We start from the raw sequence: 20,402 nt of genomic DNA on the forward strand, positions 1-20,402 counted from the left end.
AGGGCACCTGAGCTGAAGGTACGGAAGACAGGGTTGGTCAGTGCTATAGTTACCCAGGAGTTGGAAGGGATTTTAATTCTTCTAACTTTTTCTGAGTATCTATTCCTGTAAGGCAGTCGGAACTAACCGAAGTTTGTGATTTTTACTGGAGTTTTGGATGGTTCCCAGTGAAGAGCAATTGCCCAACAGAAGTTTGAACTTTCCAGGCAATTGACATGGAATTTATGTGGGGACTTCCAGGAAATGGGATGTTCCCCAGCACATTTTTGGGTCCCTCTCCCCCACCCCGGTACAATGCCCCGGAGATTGGAAGTTATGGATCAAAGTTTTAGATTAACTTTTAAAGTTCAGTCTAACCATTTGTTGTCTTGGAGTTCTGTCGGTAACTCTTGTATTTTAAACATTATGAATAAGCACTTCACAACTTGTTTAAATGTTACAAATGGCAATCACGTAACATTTAATAAATATTCAGTAATGGTGCTATGCTTTGACTGGTGTTCTCACTCCATAAAATGTTCTGTAATGAAACAAAGGTTTCAATTAAATGCCCATTTAAAAAATTGTAAGTTCTTACACTTAAAGCTTATTTCTTTGGGTGTTGGTTAATATATTAAATGAAAATTAACTGTCTAAATTATGAATAGAAACAGATTTTGGTTTTAACTTTGATTTTTACACTTTTTTCAATTCACTTGCTATTGTTTTATTATGGGTTGAACTTTAAACTGCGGGGATTTCAAGGACTTTAATGGAATGGAAAATCGATAGGATGGGGGGAGAGTTGAGGGCGTGTGTAACAGGTGGCCAATCTGGGGGGGGTTTGCCTGTTTTACACACCAAATGAAGTTCAAAGTTCTAGCCTATGTATTTATACTCTCCACTCTGGAGAGCAGCACAAATGCCCTTCAAATATCTGCAAAATGCTCTCCCTGTGTGACTGTCAGTAGTGTGTTAGCAATTTAGGCAGTCTGTTGGATGCATCTTTTCCATCTCTTTCAAATTAAACATCTGATTTCTGTGTGATGGTCTATCTTGATTCTATGCCCTTCAATGATTTAATTGTTAAATATCTAGTGTGTGGTGTTGAGCAATGCAAACAAGTATGGTTCTGAGTTTGATGCTTAGACTCTAAGTTTGCTGATCTTAGCTAGCACATTGGCAGGACCTTACCATTGGCTCCATTGAGCGGAGAGATCAACCATAGTTCTCATTTCTTGAGTTCTATGTGTAGGACAAGAAAAGCATGCTCAACGCATGCTCAAATAGCTGGTTGATGCTTGAAGGATAACATATAGGCGGGGTATAAGGGTAAAACATGGGTTGTTGAACAGTACTGCTAAGTACCTTTAGGAGAAATGTGAATCTAATTGTTATTTTTTAGAGTTGCAGATATAAAAATATTAAAGTGTATCTTTATGAAGTTTAAATTTATTTGAAACTGGAAGTAAACCTGAAAGGACCTGTGAAATAACACATCAAACTGATCCGAAATTCCTATTTCCAGATTGTTAGCTGCTGTTCTGAGAGCTTCAGAAGTTGAGTCTCGAGCCACAAGGGCAAACTTGACAGAACTCCTCAGTCCTCAAATGGGCAAAGATATTATGTGGTTCCTGAAACGATGGACAAAGACCTACCTTTTAGTAGATGAAAAACTTTATGATCAGGTATTCAATATTGAATGCATTTGTAGATTTAGAAGCTATTGTTTCTTAATCAATTTTTTGGTTTTCGTTCAGATCTGGTTTTCCATGTCTATATGAATGTGTTCACTTAATCATTTTTAAATTCTTGTGCATGCCCCGTAATTGAACCTGTAGTATGTGTCAGTTCCCCTTCATATCTGGATGAGTAGTGTATCTGATAGGTCATTGCATCCCTTTGATGACTTTAAGTTATAACGTAGACTCAAGTGCACAGTGCCTTCATGTTTTTCACTTCTGCGTTTGGTACCAATATATATCAGCCCTAATATTGCTAGTTTTCTTTGAAAAAATCCATATTCAAACAAACCTGCTTAATTTACTTACTCAGTTCAAAATTGGATATAATGATTTTTAGTGAAGAATAAAGTGTGTGTACATTCCAGGGGGGGCCAATTCTGTGTAATAGATAAGGTTGATTTCAAGAAAGTTTGAAGACTCCTTCAGCTATCCCTTTCATGTGTATCCAACAAAAGTCATGCTTTTGGGTCGCTGTTTAGACTGAAGCACTTTGACCTCTGTTGTACAATTTCAGAGTCACACATTTCAAAGATCCTTTGGTCAGTATGGGTATCTACTCTTGGAAATATAATAACTTACTGAAGTTGTTAGTATGGTTAACAAGACTTTGGATTTCCTGATTTTTCTACGTAAAGTCATCCAGTTTATTACAGAACCTAATTTATATTTACGGAATCTATAGCACAGAAACAGCCCAACTGGCTTAAGCTGACATTTATGCTTCATACGAACATACATGCATACAAACGTACATACATATGAAACTACAAATTAGGTGCAGGATTAGGCCCCTCAAGCCTGCTCCGCCATTCAATAAGATAATGGCTAATCTAATAGTAAACTCAACCCCATATTCCTGCCTACCCCCATTAACCTTTCACCCTCTTGTTAATCAAGAATCTGTCGAGCTCTGCCTTAAAAATGTTCAAAGACTCTGCTTCTGCTGCCTTTTAAGGAAGAGTTCCAAAAACTCTCTGCCCTCTGGGAGAAAAAAAATTCTCCCCAGCTCTGTCTTAAATGAGCAACTCTTTATTTTTAAACAGTCCTAGATTCTTCCACAAGAGGAACCATCCTCTCCACATCTACCCTGTAAAGACCCCTCTGGATCTTAAAGGTTTCAATCAAGTCACCGCTCACTCTTCTAAATTCCAGTGGACATAAGTCTAACCTGTGTCATGACTCATTGGGGATTGTAGTATCAAGCCCTGAGCTGAGACAGATGTGAAAGATGTAATTCAGACCACTAAATTGCCCCAATTCTACCTAACTGTTTAATTTAGGTTAAAAGAATACGAGCACTGGGTTTGTAAACTTAACAAATAAATAACTGTTTATTACACAAATTGTCTGTAACCAGTGGCAAAAGAAAGAAATATGAACTGCTAACTTTTAACTCTATAACTTAACCTTCTTAAACCCCTATACACACAGGAGACACAAAGCATGGCTTTTAAGGGTGAGATAAAACAGTCCAATATCACCAATCTGGAGTTCAGGATTAGATGGGTTGACTTTGATTGCTTTCTTCCAAATTCCTTGCAGGTTGTTGTGGCTGACACGAGGCAGTCCCCCCAGCACTTGCAGTCTGTGGTTCCCTGGTTGAAACTTGTTTTTAAAGTCTCTACTCGTGATTTTTACCCTTTTCCTCCTGACAGGGGTTTCTTAAAGAAAGCAGAATACAGCAATGTGAGGAATAGCCAGCTAGCTACTATGGCAGGATTACTGGAGTCTTACAAAACACAGGAGAGAGAGGTTTCCTGTCTTTCCTCTTTTCAGACTAGGAGCTGATCTACTGCATCATCCTCACACACAACCTGGCCACTTGGTCAGGAGCCAATCAAAATGCCATCACTAGGCAGTTCCCTCTTAAACCAGGTCACCTCTCCAGCACCATTCTGTCCAACCTGGTACATACTGTCTCAGGAGATAGCAACGTTGTAGATTTTCTTCTTCCTGCTGTAGTGAACATCTCCCTTAAACTGCAGCCATGGTAGTTTTTAAAACCACAGTCCAAGAAAAAAATAAAAATCTTTTCTTTACACCTATCCAACCTTTCCTCATAAGACAACCTGCCCATTTCTGGTATTAGTCTAGTAAACCTCTGAACAGTTTCTAATGCATTTACATCTTTCCTTAAGTAAGGAGATCAGTACTGTACTAAGTATTCCAAATGTGGCCTCACCAGTGCCCTGCAAGACTGAAGCATAGTCTCACTACTTTTGTAATCAATTCCCCTCACAAATGATAACATGCCCTTAGCTTTCCTAATTACTTGCTGTACTTGCATGCTAGCCTTTTGTAATTCATGCGCTTGAACACCCAGGGTCCTGTAAATCTCAGCTCTGCAGTCTGTCACCATTTAGATAATAAGCTTTTTTATTCTTCCTGCCAAAATGAATAATTTCATATTTCAGGTGAGCATCCCCAAGCATACCCTTGATTTTTCTCTCTCTCAATTGCTTATCTAACTTACCCTTAAATGCAAAGATGCTATTTTCCTCAACTGCTTGTGATAGTGCAAAAGAAAAATACTGTGGATGCTGGAAATCTGAAATATAAACAAATACTCAGGTCAGGCAGCATCTTTGGAGACAGAAACAAAGTTAGCATTTCAGGTCTGTGAGATTTCATCAGAACTTCCTTGTGGGTAGTGCTTTTCACATTCTTAAGGAAGTTTCACCTGAATTCCCTACTAGATGTATTTGTGACTATTTTACATTTATAACCCCATGTTTTTGAATGCCTTAAGTGGAAATACCCTCTTTATGCCTACCTAATTGAACCCCTTTATCATTTTAAAGACTTAAATTAGGTCACCACTCAGCCTTCACTTTTCTAGAAAAAAGTGCCGTAGCCTGTTCAGTCTTTACTGATAGCTCTAATTTCTCAGTTCTGGTATCCATCCTAGAAAATCTATTTTTTTAACCTTCTCCAATGCCTCAATATCCTTTTTATGATATGGAGACCAAACTGTTCACAGTATTGGGACTTCTTTTCACACCAAAGCGTTTGAAAAACTGTTAAATGATTAATGGGGCCTTATCATAAAATAGCCCCTTTTTCTCTTTTGTTGGATGATTTTATATCCAACAATTTGGTTTGCTTGTTTGACCAACATTTTCAGTTTCCTATGTTACTGGACAAGTTGCACTACATTATGAAATTTTATCATGTGTTCTGTCCCTTTTTTATGAAAGGTTAAAAGAAATTACTAAGAGAAGCATACTAAAGGGATCTGTTTTCTAGTGCTTTCTTTATGTCTCCTGATTGATTTAGAAGAAAATAAGACAAAGCTACAACGAATCTTGGGAAGAACAAAATAGTGGCGATCAAAATATGTTGTGGTCGTAATTATGTAAACAAGATGAAAGTGTCAACTTGGCTTAGTTGGTAGTGATGGCCTCAAACCAAGGACTGGAACAATTCATTTTGGCTGAAGTTTCATTTCATTATTTAAAGGTGTTATCTTTTGCATAATAAACTAACCCTGAACTAACCTGTTCAGATAGAAGTGAAAAGATCCTATGGTATTATTCAGAGGAGCAAGAGGTTTTCCTGGTACCCTGGCCAACATTCTTCCCTAAACAGCCCCACCAAAAATAAATTATTTGGTTTTTCATTTAATTACTGTTTGTAAGGACTTGCTGTATACAAATTGTGAGAGAAAGCACGATACAAAACAAAAGTAGTCCATTTTTTGCTAGAGATTCTGAAATTGATAATATGCTATATTATCTTTATTATTTTATAATCATGAGCAATACTGTTGGAACAATGGTGAAAAATAACTCCAGTGGAAAATTTGAGATTAGTTTAAAAAACAGTGAATTTAAAAAGCAGCAAAGTTATCAAAGAAACTGAAGACTTATCTGTGCCTTCCCAAGGATACCAAGATAGTGGTGCACTGCCCATTATTGGAGAACTTTTGCAAAGTTTCCTGCTGCCCAAAGAGCTGAATGGGCATCAATACTAACTTTTTAATGCATGTCCTCTTTCCTTACAGATAAGTTTACCGTTGAGTACAGCATTTGGCGCAGACACTGAAGGTGCTCAGTGGATTGTCGGGTACCTTCTAGAAAAAGTTATCAGTAATCTTTCAGTGTGGATTGCAGAACAGGACCTGGCAAATGATACAGTTCAACTCCTTGTAACGCTAGTAGAGAGGAGAGAACGGTGAGTACTTGGTGAAGTGGGCAATAACAATAGAACAAAAATCATCAGTCACCATAATTTAGCAGCCAACTTTCAACAAAAGCTGATTTTTCTCAAAATACTCCTATTGAGAGATATTTGCCTCTTGCCTATCTATGTTGTCACAGTTACCATTAGAAACCAGTTCTTGAACTCTTATAAGTATTTAAAGGAATAAATAACTGAAATTATGGATCCATTAGGCCCTCCTTGCCTGTACTGAATTTAGATCTCTTGCAGACTGATTTTTACACATCTGCTTTCCTGCTTTCTCCACATTCTCTTTCATATTCTTAAGTGATTATCAAGGACTTTTTTGTTACTTATAATTGATTTATCAATGATTATCACTGTGGCAAAGCATTCCATGTTCTGCTGACTGCACAAAAAAGATTCTCATCTCCCTATTTGTGTATCTAATGCATATCTTGTATGGCCCCTTGACTTTAGGTTTGCTCATGGCATTAATCAACATTTTTTCCATTTTGACTATGTGTAAAATTTTAGAACATAACTGTTTTCCTTGTAAATCAAACCCTTCATCCTGGTAAATCTGTGTTGCACTTGCTTCAAGGCTATTATATCTCCTTGCTGTATTGAGGAACTCAAAAATGCACAAAGTATTTCAGATGTTAGCTAACCATTATTTTGTCTGGAATTAGCATGACCTCTTTACTTTCATATTCTGTCATGTTTGGTATAAATTCCCAAATTAAATTTAGTCTTTAATATGTTTATAGAACCCATTGCATTTTTTTTCCATAAAGCTCTTGACTCTCTTGTTTCTATTTGTGTGTTATGTTCCAGCATAAGAACTGACAATGACTAATTCAGTTGTTTCTCCAAAAGATTACTTAACCACACGTTGCCTAACTGAAATGACTTGAGCACTGATGGGGTAGTTTGCTGGAAGCAGATTATGCTTTATTTCAATGCACCTCAATGCACCTCAAACAGGTGGCCAGCACTAGATAACATAATTTTATTAAGAAAATGAAGTTGCATTTTTGACAATCATCCATACAGCCTTTTGAAGCTTTATCTGGATTATTGATTACATGAACATTTAACTTGGAGTAACACATTAAGTAGCTTATTGACTAATGATTGAAATGTTGTAAAGTGTATTGTACATAAAAGTTCAAAAGTGCACAGCCCAAAGATTTTGTAAAATAGCTGAATGTTCAAAAGAATTATAACTTTAAAGCTCCTGCTATGTCAAAAATGTATTTTTGAAAAATTAGGCCATTTCACCTGGCATTACTGTTTTTTGTGACTACTTAAATCATGCAATGAAATATTGACGTCATGTTATTTTTAAAGCAAGTTCTTATTTTGTTCATGATTTTAATGCCAATTATAGTATTAATTGTAAGGTCATAACTGCTTTCAGGTAACTATAGTTCCCTTCTTTGCACTTATTTTAAGGAGTGGTAATTGATAACTGTTTCTTTTTAGGGCCAACTTAGTAATAAAATGTGAAAGCTGGTGGAATTTGGCAAAACAGTATGCAAGTCGAAGTCCACCACTGAACTACCTTCCTAGTAGTGTACAACGGACATTGATGAAAGCCCTGGTTTTGGCAGGGTTTGCTCATGTGGATACAGAAACAAAACAACAGTATTGGACAGAGGTGAGAATTTGAATATGGATTAAGTTTATATTTTGTCCAAAGTTTTCTGAGGGAGTTCCTGAACTCTAAGGTTAGTAAATGTGATGGAGTAGCTATCTCTGGAAGAAAATTTTGACCAGGAAGGTTCTAGGTTCAATCTGCTAGTATTCACTAAGTTAGTTGATCTCTGCTATATAATTTACCACTTCCATATCCTGTGGCCCTGCTGGAACATATGTAAATGTCAGTACAGGGTAGAATCAAGCAGAGCTGCGATATCCTCCATAGTCTGATTTGCTGCCGACATTGACACTCTAATTTTCATGGATTGGGGATGTTGTAAATTAGCAGCAATGTCTGTGAGGCAAGGAATATCTTACTGGTTCAGCGTTCATTGTGAGTCCCATTAGAAGCACCCAGCCTCCCAGTAGCAGCCATGTTCAAATGATGGTGCTGTAGACATGATGACATCGCTTATTCCAAATTCAGTTATTTCTGCCTCCTCATCCACCCTTGAAAAATGCATTATCTTTTAAAAGGCTTAATTCATCAAAGTGGATAAACTTGGTTAAAGATAGTGTTCATCTGAGAGTTTGCACAAGATTTTTGGCCATATCTTCACGATCACTGCAGGTATCGCAATTTCTTTTAACACTCATACTCGAGAAATCTTTCACAACATTCATTATTATCCTTGGAAAGCATTTATTTCAAAATCATTGCTGAGTTAGGATTTGAGGACTGCACCATGAGAATCCACATGCTCATTGAAGAGAAACAACAGGAGACTAGGAAGAAAGCCAGATTAATCAAACAGCACCAGTGGAGAGCCACACCTTATCAACAGTACCCATCCAGCAGAATGTGTGGACCAGGCAGAATTACTGAAAACTTTCTCACTCATGAATCATCGAAGGGATTCAGAACATTGCTGCAGCCATATCTGAAACCAAGGCCTATGGCAGGCATAGCTCTGACCAGTGCCATAGGGCAAATTATAAGGTGCAGGAGCTCTAAGAAAATGTCAGCCATATCATTTCTAAATCTGCTATTATGTTGTTTTCCTGTGTATTAATCATCTGAGTCCCCAAAAATCAGTAAACCATGCTTTTTAAGTGAAAAATATTAGTGCCGGTAGGCAGTCAGCATTTTATTATGAACCGTGTGGTATTTTGAATCACTAGTGTTTAGTATAGCTAGAGTTTCATTATGCAACAGTTTAATTATTTAATTCAAGCCTATTAAAAACATGAATTACAGAAAACTTTACTTGTAACTGGGGTGGTATATAGAGGGGCCACTGCTTTCCTTGATTTATATTAATAACCTAGACCTGGGTGTACAGGGCACAATTTCAAAGTTGGCAGATGATGCAAGACTCAGAAGCATTGAGAACTGTGCAGAGGATAATGATAGACTTCAAGAAGATATAGACAGGCTGGTGGAATGGGCACACACATGGCAGATGAAATTTAATGTAGAGAAGTGTGAAGTGATATATTTTGGTCAGAAGAATGAGAGAGGTGACATAAAATAAAGGGTACGATTCCAAAGGGAATGCGGGAGCAGAGGGACCTGGGTGCATGTGTGAATAAATCATTGAAGGTGGCAGGGCAGGTTGGGAAAACAGTTAATAAATTATACTGAATCCTGGGTTTTATAAATAGGGGCACAGAGTACAAATGCAAGTAAGTTATGAACCTTCATAAAAGACTGGTTCAGCCTCAATGGGAAAGATATGAAGGCTTTAGAAAGAGTGCTGAAAAGATTTACAGGAATGGTTCTGAGGATGACTTCAGTTATGTGGATAGATTGGCCCAGCTGAGGCTGTTCTCTTTGGAGAAGAGAAGGTTGAGACGTTCAAAATCATGAAGGGTCTGGATAGAATAAATGGGGAGAAACTGTTCCCACCAGCAGAAGGTTGAGAACCCTAAGGTGATTAATAGAAGAACCAGAGGTGACATGAGGAAAAACTTATTTATGCAACATATGGTTTGGATCTGGAATGCACTGGCTGAGAGTGTGGTGGAGATGGATTCAATTGCAGTTTTCAAGAGGGAACTGGATAATTATTTGAAGAGAAGGTTTTAACAGGGAAAAGGCGGAAGAGTGGGTCTAGCTGAGTTGTTGCAGAGAACCGACAGAGAGGTAATATGCTGAATGGCCTCCTGTGCTGTAATCTATGATTCTAGTACAGATACTTTCAATGAACTTGTAAACACAAGAAAGTAAGAAGTTGAAGGTTACCCTGATTGTGTGATCAAGAAGGGTGGAAGGAGGCTTGTGTGGAACATAGACACCAACGTAAATGAGATGGGCCAACTACCCTGTCTCTGCTATAAATTCCATGCAAAGCTGCCAGCAGAAAGTACAATCACTATACCATGTTTCACATCCTCAGGCTATCACAGTTAAGGAATTCATGTGAATCACTCTTCCCTCCCCCACCCCATCCCCACTCCCTCTCACATTCTCCACCACCTCACACTCACTCTCTCTCTTCCTCCTGAGCCCCTCATTTCTCTCTCTCTTTCCCCTCACACTCACTCTCCCCTCACCTCCTCACTCTCTCTCTGATTCCACCCTCTCATTCTCTCTGCCCCCAACTCTTCACTCTCTTCTCCCACCCCAACCATCACATTCTCTCCCACCCCACCCACGCACACTCACTATCTCGCCCACCCCCTCACACTCACTATCTCACCCACCCCCTCACACTCACTCTCTCTTCCCACTCCCTCTCACTCTTTCTCTCTTCCCACCCCCTCACACACACTCTCTCTCTTCCCACCCTCTCCCTCTCTCTTTTCCCTCCCACCCCTCTCTCTCTCTCTCTCTCTCTCTCTCTCTCTCTCTCTTCCCCCCCCTCTCCACCCCCCCCAACCCTCCCCCTCCCCCATCAGATTATCCTGGATTTCATATCATATGCTATCACATAGCCATACTATGTGATTCACAATTTTGCAGTCAGGAGTGGATTGATAATAGGTGCCCCAGAGCTTGACACTGCTGATGTTGACAACCTGATCCATGTAGAATAGGAAACAGATGCTGTGCCAGCAGCTGCTAGATGCCTGTGAGACAGATCTATTTTGGCATAACTCCATAGATGAATAGGGTACTATTATTAGGAACTCATCAAAGATCTCCCTCCTTTCACCAATTTCTTCATGGTCTAAGTAAAATCTTAATCCTGAGCCTTAACATTAACACAGTTGATACTTGTTTTCAGTTGTCATTTGGGGGCTTCTTTGTGTTTTCATCCTCTTGTATTACATAGTCCAGCTACTTGCAAAAATGTTATTTAGTTTTGTCATTTCACACCTCTTGTGATCATATTGGGCTTTTCTCTATCCTGTTCTAAGTATACTCCTATGTAGCACACAGTGGCCTGGAGTCTGAGATGCTGCAAAATATTCTTGGGATGGAGGTCAGCCTTCTCTTCACCCTCAGTCATGGAATGCACCTAAAGAGAGGTTTACTCTTTTTCTGGTCTACTTGAATGGAGTATCCCATTGTGCTGCTTATGCGAGGAGAAACAAAATATCTGAGGCGCAAACAACAAATCTCCATTTGTTCTGGGAACACAGTTTCAGTTACCAGAGATGATTAGGAGAATGGACTTCACTGAATCTAAAAGATCCTTGAATCCCTGAGAATTCTTTAGTTCCTTTTGAGAGAGTGCACTGTATACTTCACAATCCAATTGACATCATAATCAACAAATGGTCCCCGAGGTCTGCGATTCTTCATTCAGTACTTCCCGCATTATGATAACTGATTTGATAGGGAAAGCTTTGCATAAGCTGCCATTAGCTCCAAATACATGTAACTGATCCTCTCCTGGCATCCTACTCTTTGTGGCTGCACCACTGAGGTGAGAGTGACTGCCCTTGACATCGAGGCCACATTTGACCGAGTGTGGCATCAAGAAGCCCTAGGAAAATTGGAGTCAATGGGAATCCGGGAAAACCTTTCTACTGGTTGGAGTCATACCTAGTACAAAGGAAGATGGTTGTGGTTGTTGGAAGTCATCTCAGCTCCAGGACATCAGTGCAGAAGTTCCTCAGGGTAGTGTCCTCGGCCTAACCATCTTCAGCTGCTTCATCAATGATCATCTTCCATCATAAGGTCAGAAGTGGGGATGTTCACTGATGATTGCACAATGTTCAGCACCATTCACAACTCCTCAAATATTGAAGCAGCCCATGTCCAAATGCAACAAGACCTGGACAATATCCAGGTTTAGGCTGACAAGTGGCAAGTAACATTCGTACCACACACTGTCAGGCATTGACCATCTCTAATGAGAGAATCCAACCATCGCCCCTTGATGTTCAATGGCATTACCATCACCGAATCAATCCCCCACTATCGACATCCTGGGGATTACCATTGACCAGAAACTGACCTGAACTAGCCATATAAATACTGTGGCTACAAGAGCAGGTCAGAGGCTGGAAATCGTGCGACGAGTGGCTCACCTCCTGACTCCCCAAAGCCTGTCCACCATCTACAAGGCACAGGTCAGGAGTGTGTTGGAATACTCTCCACTTGCCTGGATGAGTGCAGCTCCCACAGCACTCAAGAAACTTGACACCATCCAGAATAAAGCAGCCCGCGTGATTGGCACCACATCCACAAACATTCACTCCCTCCACCACTGACGCTCAGTAGCAGCAATGTGTACCATCTACAAGATGTACTGCAGGAATTCACCAAAGCTCCTTCAACAGCATCTTCCAAACCCACGACCACTACCATCTAGAAGGACAAGGGCAGCAGATAAGATGGGGACACCACCACCTGGAAGTTCTCCTCCAAGTCACTCACCATCCTGACTTGGAAATATATTGCCATTCCTTCACTGTCGCTGGGTCAGAATCCTGGAACTCCCTTCCTTACAGCACTGTGGGTGTACCTACACCACGTGGACTGCAGCGGTTCAAGAAGGCAACTCACCACCACCTTCTGTGAATGCATAAAAAAAATCATCCATATGCTTGACAGTCAGAGTTGTTACACATTTGCTCAACTACATCAGGTTTCACTTCTACGCCTCCATCCTCTGGATTCCTCGTACTCTCTGTTTCACCACATGTCGATTCCTTATTTACACAAATATTTGCCAAAGCTGTACGGTCTCAGTAGATCATGTTTAGCAATTTCTCAGCAGTATCCTGGCTTGTTAAGTCTGGTCTGCTTGAACAGTGTTCTTTCTAAATTAGCTATTTTGTGGATTTCATATCAAGAGAGTGGTAGCTGGTGAAAAGATTGAAAAATACATAGAAATATTAAATAAGACAATATATGTTAATTTGAGACCCCCACATCCCCATCTCCAGCTGCCAGGTCAGAGTGGAAATCAGTTATTACCATTGCTTCCTCTTTGTATGCTGTTAACTGGCATATGTTGGCATGTCCTCCTCTAGATCTCTGGCATGTATTGCTGCCTTCTACAGAAGGAATGCATTGTGTTAATTGGCTATAGCATTCTTCAGATCTAGCAATTACAGTCAGTCAGAATTTGTGGAATGGCTGACAGTAATGGTGATTGTAAGGGAGCAAGGACCTTGCTTGTGAGACTTCAGTGTGCTGGCAAACATTGCAGGATGTTAAACACTTGATGTGAGTGCTAAGTGACTTTGTTTTTGGAACAAGAAACATGGTGCTACACAGTGAGACGTAAATAGAGGCCCCATTTGTCCCCCCACGTGGCTATTCAAGACACGGTTTGAAAAAGATGAGAGTGTTCTGTGGTGCCCTAGCCAGCATTTCTTCTTTAATCTATTTAAGTGAAACTGGTTGAAAAGTCATTTATCTCATTGCCATTTATGGAAACTTGCTCGTGTGTTTTTCCCCACAATTAAACAGTGCCTACGCTTCGGAAATACTTTTTAGGCATCAAGTGCTTTGGCATATTCAAAAGATATGAACACTATATAAATAGAAGTTCTTTTCAAAAGAAAGACATCTCCGACATCTGATGTGTAACTCACCTGAAAACTTTTTCTAACTTTCTGATCTAGTGAGGTCATTAAATTTCTTACTGTATGGAAATTGAATCCCAATTGCAAGCCCGATTCCTCCTCCTTCATGACCTATACTGCAGCATCCGATGGTTTCTTCCCTGATACTCCAACTATTGCATCTCTGTCTACTAATTTGGAGCAGCAGCACTTCAACTTCAAAGAGCCATTTCAGTCCTCCTTCCAAAAACCTGCTCAGCTATTTAACTGCATGGAGCTCCAAGTCACACCCTTGATTTGCTCCCCTTCCTGAATTTTCCATGCTCTCCTGGCATACCTGACCCTTTTGATAGCTGTGGCTCAGCTGGGAGCACTCATGCACCTGAGTTGGAAGGTTGTGGGTTTGGGTCCCTATCCAGGATTTGAGCACAAATATCAAGGCTGAGACTGCAGTGCACATTGTGGGAGTGCTACCCTGTTGGAGGTGCTCTCCTTTGGATGAGATATTAACCATGGCCCTATAAAAGATCCACAGTGCTATTCAGAAGAAGGTAAGATGAGTTATCCCCAGTGCCCTGTTCAATACTTACCCCTCAATCAACATCACAGAAATGGATTATCTGGTTATTATCACATTGCTCTTTGTGGGAGTTTGCTGTGTGTAAACTGGCTGCTGCATTTCCTACATGACAACAGGAACTACATTTCAAAAGTACTTCATTGGTTGTAAAGCACTTCGGAATGTCCTGTGGTTGTGAAAGGAACTATCTGGAAGGTTTTTTCTTGTTGGCGTTCCAATCATCGATATCCTGCCAGTATCACTAAAATTAGTTGACCTTGTGATTTATGAAGTAGTCAGGCTTCTGAGTTTAGGCAAAACCCTCTTCTGCCACATTTACAGCCCTGCATCAGGTACCCAGGAATATCGAGGCAAGAATGGCCCATTGGATGAATTGCTAGTCAGCAGTTGTGGAACTGTACTGAGTATGAATCTGTGCCTCAGGGGTTGTGGGAAAGAAAATCATCTGACAAGTGCAAATTTAGAGCAATTGCTCTTTTTAAAACAGCCTTAACGTAATTGAATACCTGATCAAATGCAAAGTGAGAAGTTTTGATACAAAGATAAATATTTCAAATGAAACAGATCTTATTTGGTTTTGTGAAAAGGAAATAGCCTTTAACCAACTTCTTGGAATTCTTTGAGGAAGTAACAAGTGCTGTGGATAAAGGGGAATGAGTGGATGTACTGTACTTAGATTTCCAGAAGGCATTTGATAAGGTACCACATCAAAGGTTATTGTGAAAAATAAAAGCTCATGGTATAGGGGGTAACATATTAGCATGGATAGAAGATTGGCTGGCTAACAGGAAGCAGAGGGTAGGCATAAATGAGTAACCTTCAGGTTGGCAAGATGTAACGAGTGACGTGCCAGAGGGATCAGTGCTGGGACTTCAACTGTTTACAATTTATATAAATGAATTGATTGACGGGATGGTTGTCAAATTTGCTGATGACATAAAGATAGGTAGGAAAGTGAGTTGTAAAGAGTACGTGAGACTACAAACAGATATAGATAGGTTAAGTGAGTGGGCAAAGATCTGGCAGATGGAGTATATTGTGGGAAAATGTGAAATTGTCCATTGGCAGGAAGAATGAAAGAGAGGCATATTACCTAAATGGTGAGAGATTGCAGAGCTCTGAGGTGCAGAAGGAACTGAATGCCCTAGTGCACGAATCACACAAGGCTAATATGCAAGTAATTAGGAAAGCTAATAGAATGTTATCATTTATTGCAAGGGGAATTCAATACAAAAGTAGGGAGGTTATCCTTCCATTGTACAAGGCACTAGCGAGACCACATTTGGAGCACTGTGTACAGTATTGGTCACCTTATTTAAGGAAGGATGTAAATGCATTGGAAGCCGTTCAGAGAAGGTTTATCCGACTTATACCTGGAATGTGCGGGTTGCCTTATGAGGTAAGTTGGACATACTAGCCTTGTATCTGTCGGAGTTTAGAAGAATAACAGGTGACTTGATTGAAACATAAGATCCTGAGGGGTCCTGACTGGGTAGATGTGGAGAGGATGTTTCCTCTTGTGGGAGAATCTAGAGCTAGGGGTCACTGTTTAAAACTAAGGGATCACCCATTTAAAACAGAGAGGAGGCAAAATTATTTCTCTGAGAGGGCTGAGAGTCTTTGGAACACTTCCTGGAAAGGTGGTGGAATCAGAGCCTTTGAATATTTTTAAAGCAGTGGTGGATGGATTCTTGGTAAGCAAGGGGGTGATAGGTTATTGGCAGCAGGTGGGATGCAGATTTGAGGTTACTATCAGATCAGCCATGACCTTATTAAATGATGGAGCAGGCGCAAGGGGCTGAATGGCCTAGTCCTGCTCCTTGTTTGTATTATTACTTGAGACATTGGCTAATGTTAAGGAGAGTTGAGTACTCAATAGCCATCTTAGTTTCCTCTGAGTATCAGTACTTAAATGCAATTTCAACATCTAAGACTAGTTGATTAATGTGTGTTTTGCCACATCCACAAACATTCCCTCCCTCCAACACCGACACGCAATAGCAGCCGTGTGTACCATTTACAAGATGCAGGAATTCACCAAGGCTGCTTCAACAGCACCTTCCAAACCCACAACGACCACCATCTTGGACAAGGGCAGCAGATAGATGGGAACACCACCACCTGGAAGTTCCCCTCCAAGTCACTCACCATCCTGACTGGGAAATATATTGCCATTCCTTCACTGTCGCTGGGTCAAAATCCTGGAATTCCCTTCCTAATAGCACTGTGGGTGTACCTACACCATGTGGACTGCAGCGGTTCAAGAAGGCAACTCACCACCACCACCACATCAAAGGCAACTAGGGATCCGCAATGAATGCTGACCCAGCCAGCGAAGCCCACATCCCATGAATGAATAAAAAGATCCAAAGGTAGCTAGTTAGCAATGTTACCCTTGTGCTGTGACAATTAACCAATATGCTGCAACCAAAATTTGCACCATATACTCATAAACTTGAAAATTGGGTCTGCTAATTCATGACCATTGATCATTAGGTACTTGGAGATAAGTGGGGCATGACAACCATTTAATCCCTAGTATTAATCGGAACTTTTCATTTTAAACCATCTGATATATTCAGTACAAAGAACAGCTTGGAGCAGCATCACTGGCATTAAATTCAGATTTTTAAAAAGATTTTGGCTTTAGGAGTTGGTATGTTGCAGTGGGAAATGCAACATCAAACATTATGTATTCATGGGATAAGAACAGGTTGGGCTTGACCTGACAGTTTTGTGGCTGAATCTTTGATTTTGTATTAGCTTATTGTAGTGACTCTTTGAAGTCAAATTGTGGACAACAGAGTATACAAAATAAATCCTAAACTACTACATAGGACCTAAGCTCCTGAATTCCAGCCCTATGTCTCTCTACCTCTCTTCTTAACTTTCCTCCTTCAGGACATTCCTTAAAACCTACCTCTTTGACTAACCTTTTGGTCATTCAATCTAATATCTCCTTTTTTGGCTCGATGTCATATTTTGTTTTATAATGCTCCTGTGAAGTGCCTTGAGATATTTTTTATGTTAAGGTGCTATATAAATATAGGTTGTTGCTACCATGCAAATCCATGTGCTTCAGGCACAAAAGCCCCATGGCCCTTTAATCAAGGAGATCACAACTGCAATGTAAGCTGAGATACCATCAAGGCCTCATCACAGTTGTATCCATTTGAGGACATTGGATATCTATTAGACTTTTTAAAAAAGATTTTCAGACTTATCTGTAGAAATGTCTCAGAGCTAATTTTTAATTAAATTTCAAAGGAACAAAATTTATGATTGTTGAAAACCTCATCTGTTGAAAACCTCATCTCAAGATGAGAAATATTCCATGATGATTCACTTTATCATGTATTTGTAAAATATATTTTTCTTAGGTTCTCCAGCCACTCCAACAGCGATTTCTTAATGTTATAAACCAAGAAAACTTTCAACAAATCTGTCAGGAAGAAGAGGTGAAGCAGGAGATCATTGCTACACTGGAGGCACTTTGTGGAATAGCTGAAGCAACACAGATAGACAATGTAGCCATTCTGTTCACCTTTTTAATGGACTTTCTCAATAATTGCATTGGTTTAATGGAAATTTACAAGAACACACCCGAGACTGTTAACTTGATCATAGAAGTTTTTGTTGAAGTTGCACATAAACAAATCTGCTACCTTGGAGAGGTGAGTAGAATCAATGCTACTTTGTTCCACATACCTTCTTAGGACATTTTACTGGGAAAACAGCTCATGGTTCATAATTTACCCTCACCCACAATTATTGTCAGTGTTTCCTGTCCATGAGAGAAAGAAGTGTTTTAGACGTTTGCTTTTCATGATCGTGGAGTAAGAATGGATTCCACTATTTTGCTATGTCATTGTAAGTCAGTAAAATGTTTGTCCAAACGCAAAATTTTAGGATAAAAGCAAAATACTGTGGATGCTGGAAATCTGAAACAAAAACAGAAAATGCTAGAAAACCTCAGCAGGTCTAACAGCATCTGCGGAGAGAAAAACAGAGATAACATTTTGAGTCAGTATGACCCTTCAGAGCTAAAGAGAAGTAAAAATTTTAGCCTTTAATATGCTTCTGCATCACTGCTAATGTGCTGTTTACTCAATACGTAGAACCTGAATTAGGTGAGTCTACTTTAATAATAGTGAGACAAAAATTACTCGCTATATGACTATTACGTTAAAAATGAACAAAAGTTCATTTTGGAAAAAAAATGAATTGATTGGAAATGCTTGTTAATTGGTTAGAAGTTCTGAACAAATTTGGTTTATGCAGCGAAGAAGGAAATTCAAATATACTGCATGTTCTAAGTACCAGACTATAAAAATCTGCAGTTACATTGTCATCAGTTGTATGAATGGGCTTACCACGATTCTATGCAGAAATTTTCTGTTCCCTGTTGATGGACAAGAAGGAAGGATCAGAGCCACTGTCTGCTTAAGGGGTACTCAATATTTAGTCTTGATTGCAGCCAGCACCGAGAATATTCATTACAGAGGAAATATGTAGCATCTGAGCCTGTGCTAATTCAGAAAATTTACATTATATGAACAATCAAAGAAAAGCTAACTGCTTCCCTGAAAACCACTGGGTCATTGTTTTACTATATGAAAATTCAATGAGGCTTTCTTCATTATTTCAATGACTGGTTTATTGCATATGCCAACTTGGTGATGAAATTGTCAACTTCATTGTTATGGAAAGTACTGCATTCTAGTCAAATTTTGAATAATTGCAAGCTAAATGTATTCAAATGAGAAATCAACTTCTTACGCAAAGTCCTCCAAAGAACAAAGACCCCTTGCTCTCATTGTGAGGATCAAAAGGCAAGCCTGCAAGTGAATGCTTCAGTTGGTCTTTAATTAGTGAACACATTCGCTCCAAATCTTTAGTGGTACAGGTCGAATATCCTTTATCCGCAAATCCAAACAGCGAACACGTCCAAAAACCACACTTTTTTAACCTCATCAACTTCTGGCATGGAAAGTCTAGTTGTTTGTCTGCATTGTTTACTTTGTGATTTTTGTGGTGATCATGTCAAAAAGAAACTTTTTCAGGTACCCTGTATTTATTATTCAGTGATACATCTTACTTCTCTAGCCATTTTATTTACTTTAACTAAATTAGGGTATTGTAACGTAAGTTTATATGCAGTACCGAAAACCAAAATGATCTGAAATCCAAAATGCAGTCGGCCCTGAGGGTTTCAGATAAAGGATACTCGACCTGCATATTTTAAATTCAAATGTGTCAAAAATGCAATAAAAATCAATCCAGTGGAGCTGATCAAACACTGGAGTGATTATCCACAAGAAAGATGGGGACTTCCTTGTGCAGTCCATAGAGGCAAATCAGGATGTCCTCTTCTCTCCTCCAGAGAATGACTGAACTTGCAGAAAAAACTGGAAATTTGTCCCATTTCTTTGTACAACACAGTAAAACAAAAGTCTTGAATTAACTAAACATGCCTTTATGAGATATATAGGTTGAATTGCTTATATTGAGAATACTACAAAATTTTTGATTTTGAGTCTGACCAATATAGTTGGAAGCTTTTAGGAGGTTACAAATAAGGTAGATAAGGGAGTGTCTGTGGATGTTAACTGCTTAGACTTCCAGAAGATATTTAATAAAGTTTCACATAAGTTATTAGCAAAAAATCAGAGTGCATGGAATTGAAAGTCTTTTGACTTGAGTTAGAAATTGTTTGGGAGATAGGAGATAGAGAAAGTGGTTAAAAGACTGACAAGATGTGACAATTGATGTAATCTGAAGATCTGTTCAAGGGCCTCAACTTGTCAACATATTTATTAATAACTTGGGTGAGGGAATAAAATTTTGCATATCCAAGTTTGCAGGTGACATCTCAGGAGGAACAGTAACTAATGTAGATTGAAGAAGGAAGTTGCAAAGTGAATATAAAAATTAAGTGAATGGACAAACTATGGCAAATAGAGTTCAATGTGGACAAGTATAAGATCAGCCACTTTGGACCAAAGAAAAATAAATGAGTATTTTCTAAATGGGAAAAATTAGGAATTAGATTTGGGAGTTCAAATACATACAATAAAGGGCTAATAGACTTATGCAAAATGCAGTTAAAAAGGCTATTGGAATGTTGGCATTACCTCAAGGGGTCTGGAATACAAAAGAGGAAGTAATTATGTCTCAGCTGTATAGAGCCTTGCTTAGACCACATCTGGAGTACAGTGGTGTACCGTTTTGGGCACCAAACCCTATGGAGGATATCTTGGCCTTGGTAGAGGGGTAGATTTCATCAGAATTATACTGAGGCTTCGAGAATTAAATTCTACAGGCAC

At 39.4% G+C, this 20,402-nt stretch overlaps 1 protein-coding gene across 2 annotated transcripts in view; it reads left to right on the forward strand.

Annotated features, from left to right (window-relative positions):
• xpo4 (exportin 4) overlaps positions 1-20,402 on the forward strand; it is a 152,262-nt gene that overhangs the window by 107,338 nt on the left and 24,522 nt on the right. For both annotated transcript variants that reach the window (XM_041199083.1, XM_041199084.1), the window contains 4 exons: positions 1,508-1,667; positions 5,728-5,897; positions 7,374-7,548; positions 17,457-17,750. In XM_041199083.1, coding sequence (XP_041055017.1) covers positions 1,508-1,667; positions 5,728-5,897; positions 7,374-7,548; positions 17,457-17,750 — 799 coding nt within the window. The remainder of the gene's footprint in view (positions 1-1,507; positions 1,668-5,727; positions 5,898-7,373; positions 7,549-17,456; positions 17,751-20,402) is intronic.

This window comes from Carcharodon carcharias, chromosome 11, assembly GCF_017639515.1.
Source record: "Carcharodon carcharias isolate sCarCar2 chromosome 11, sCarCar2.pri, whole genome shotgun sequence".
NCBI lineage: Eukaryota > Metazoa > Chordata > Chondrichthyes > Lamniformes > Lamnidae > Carcharodon > Carcharodon carcharias.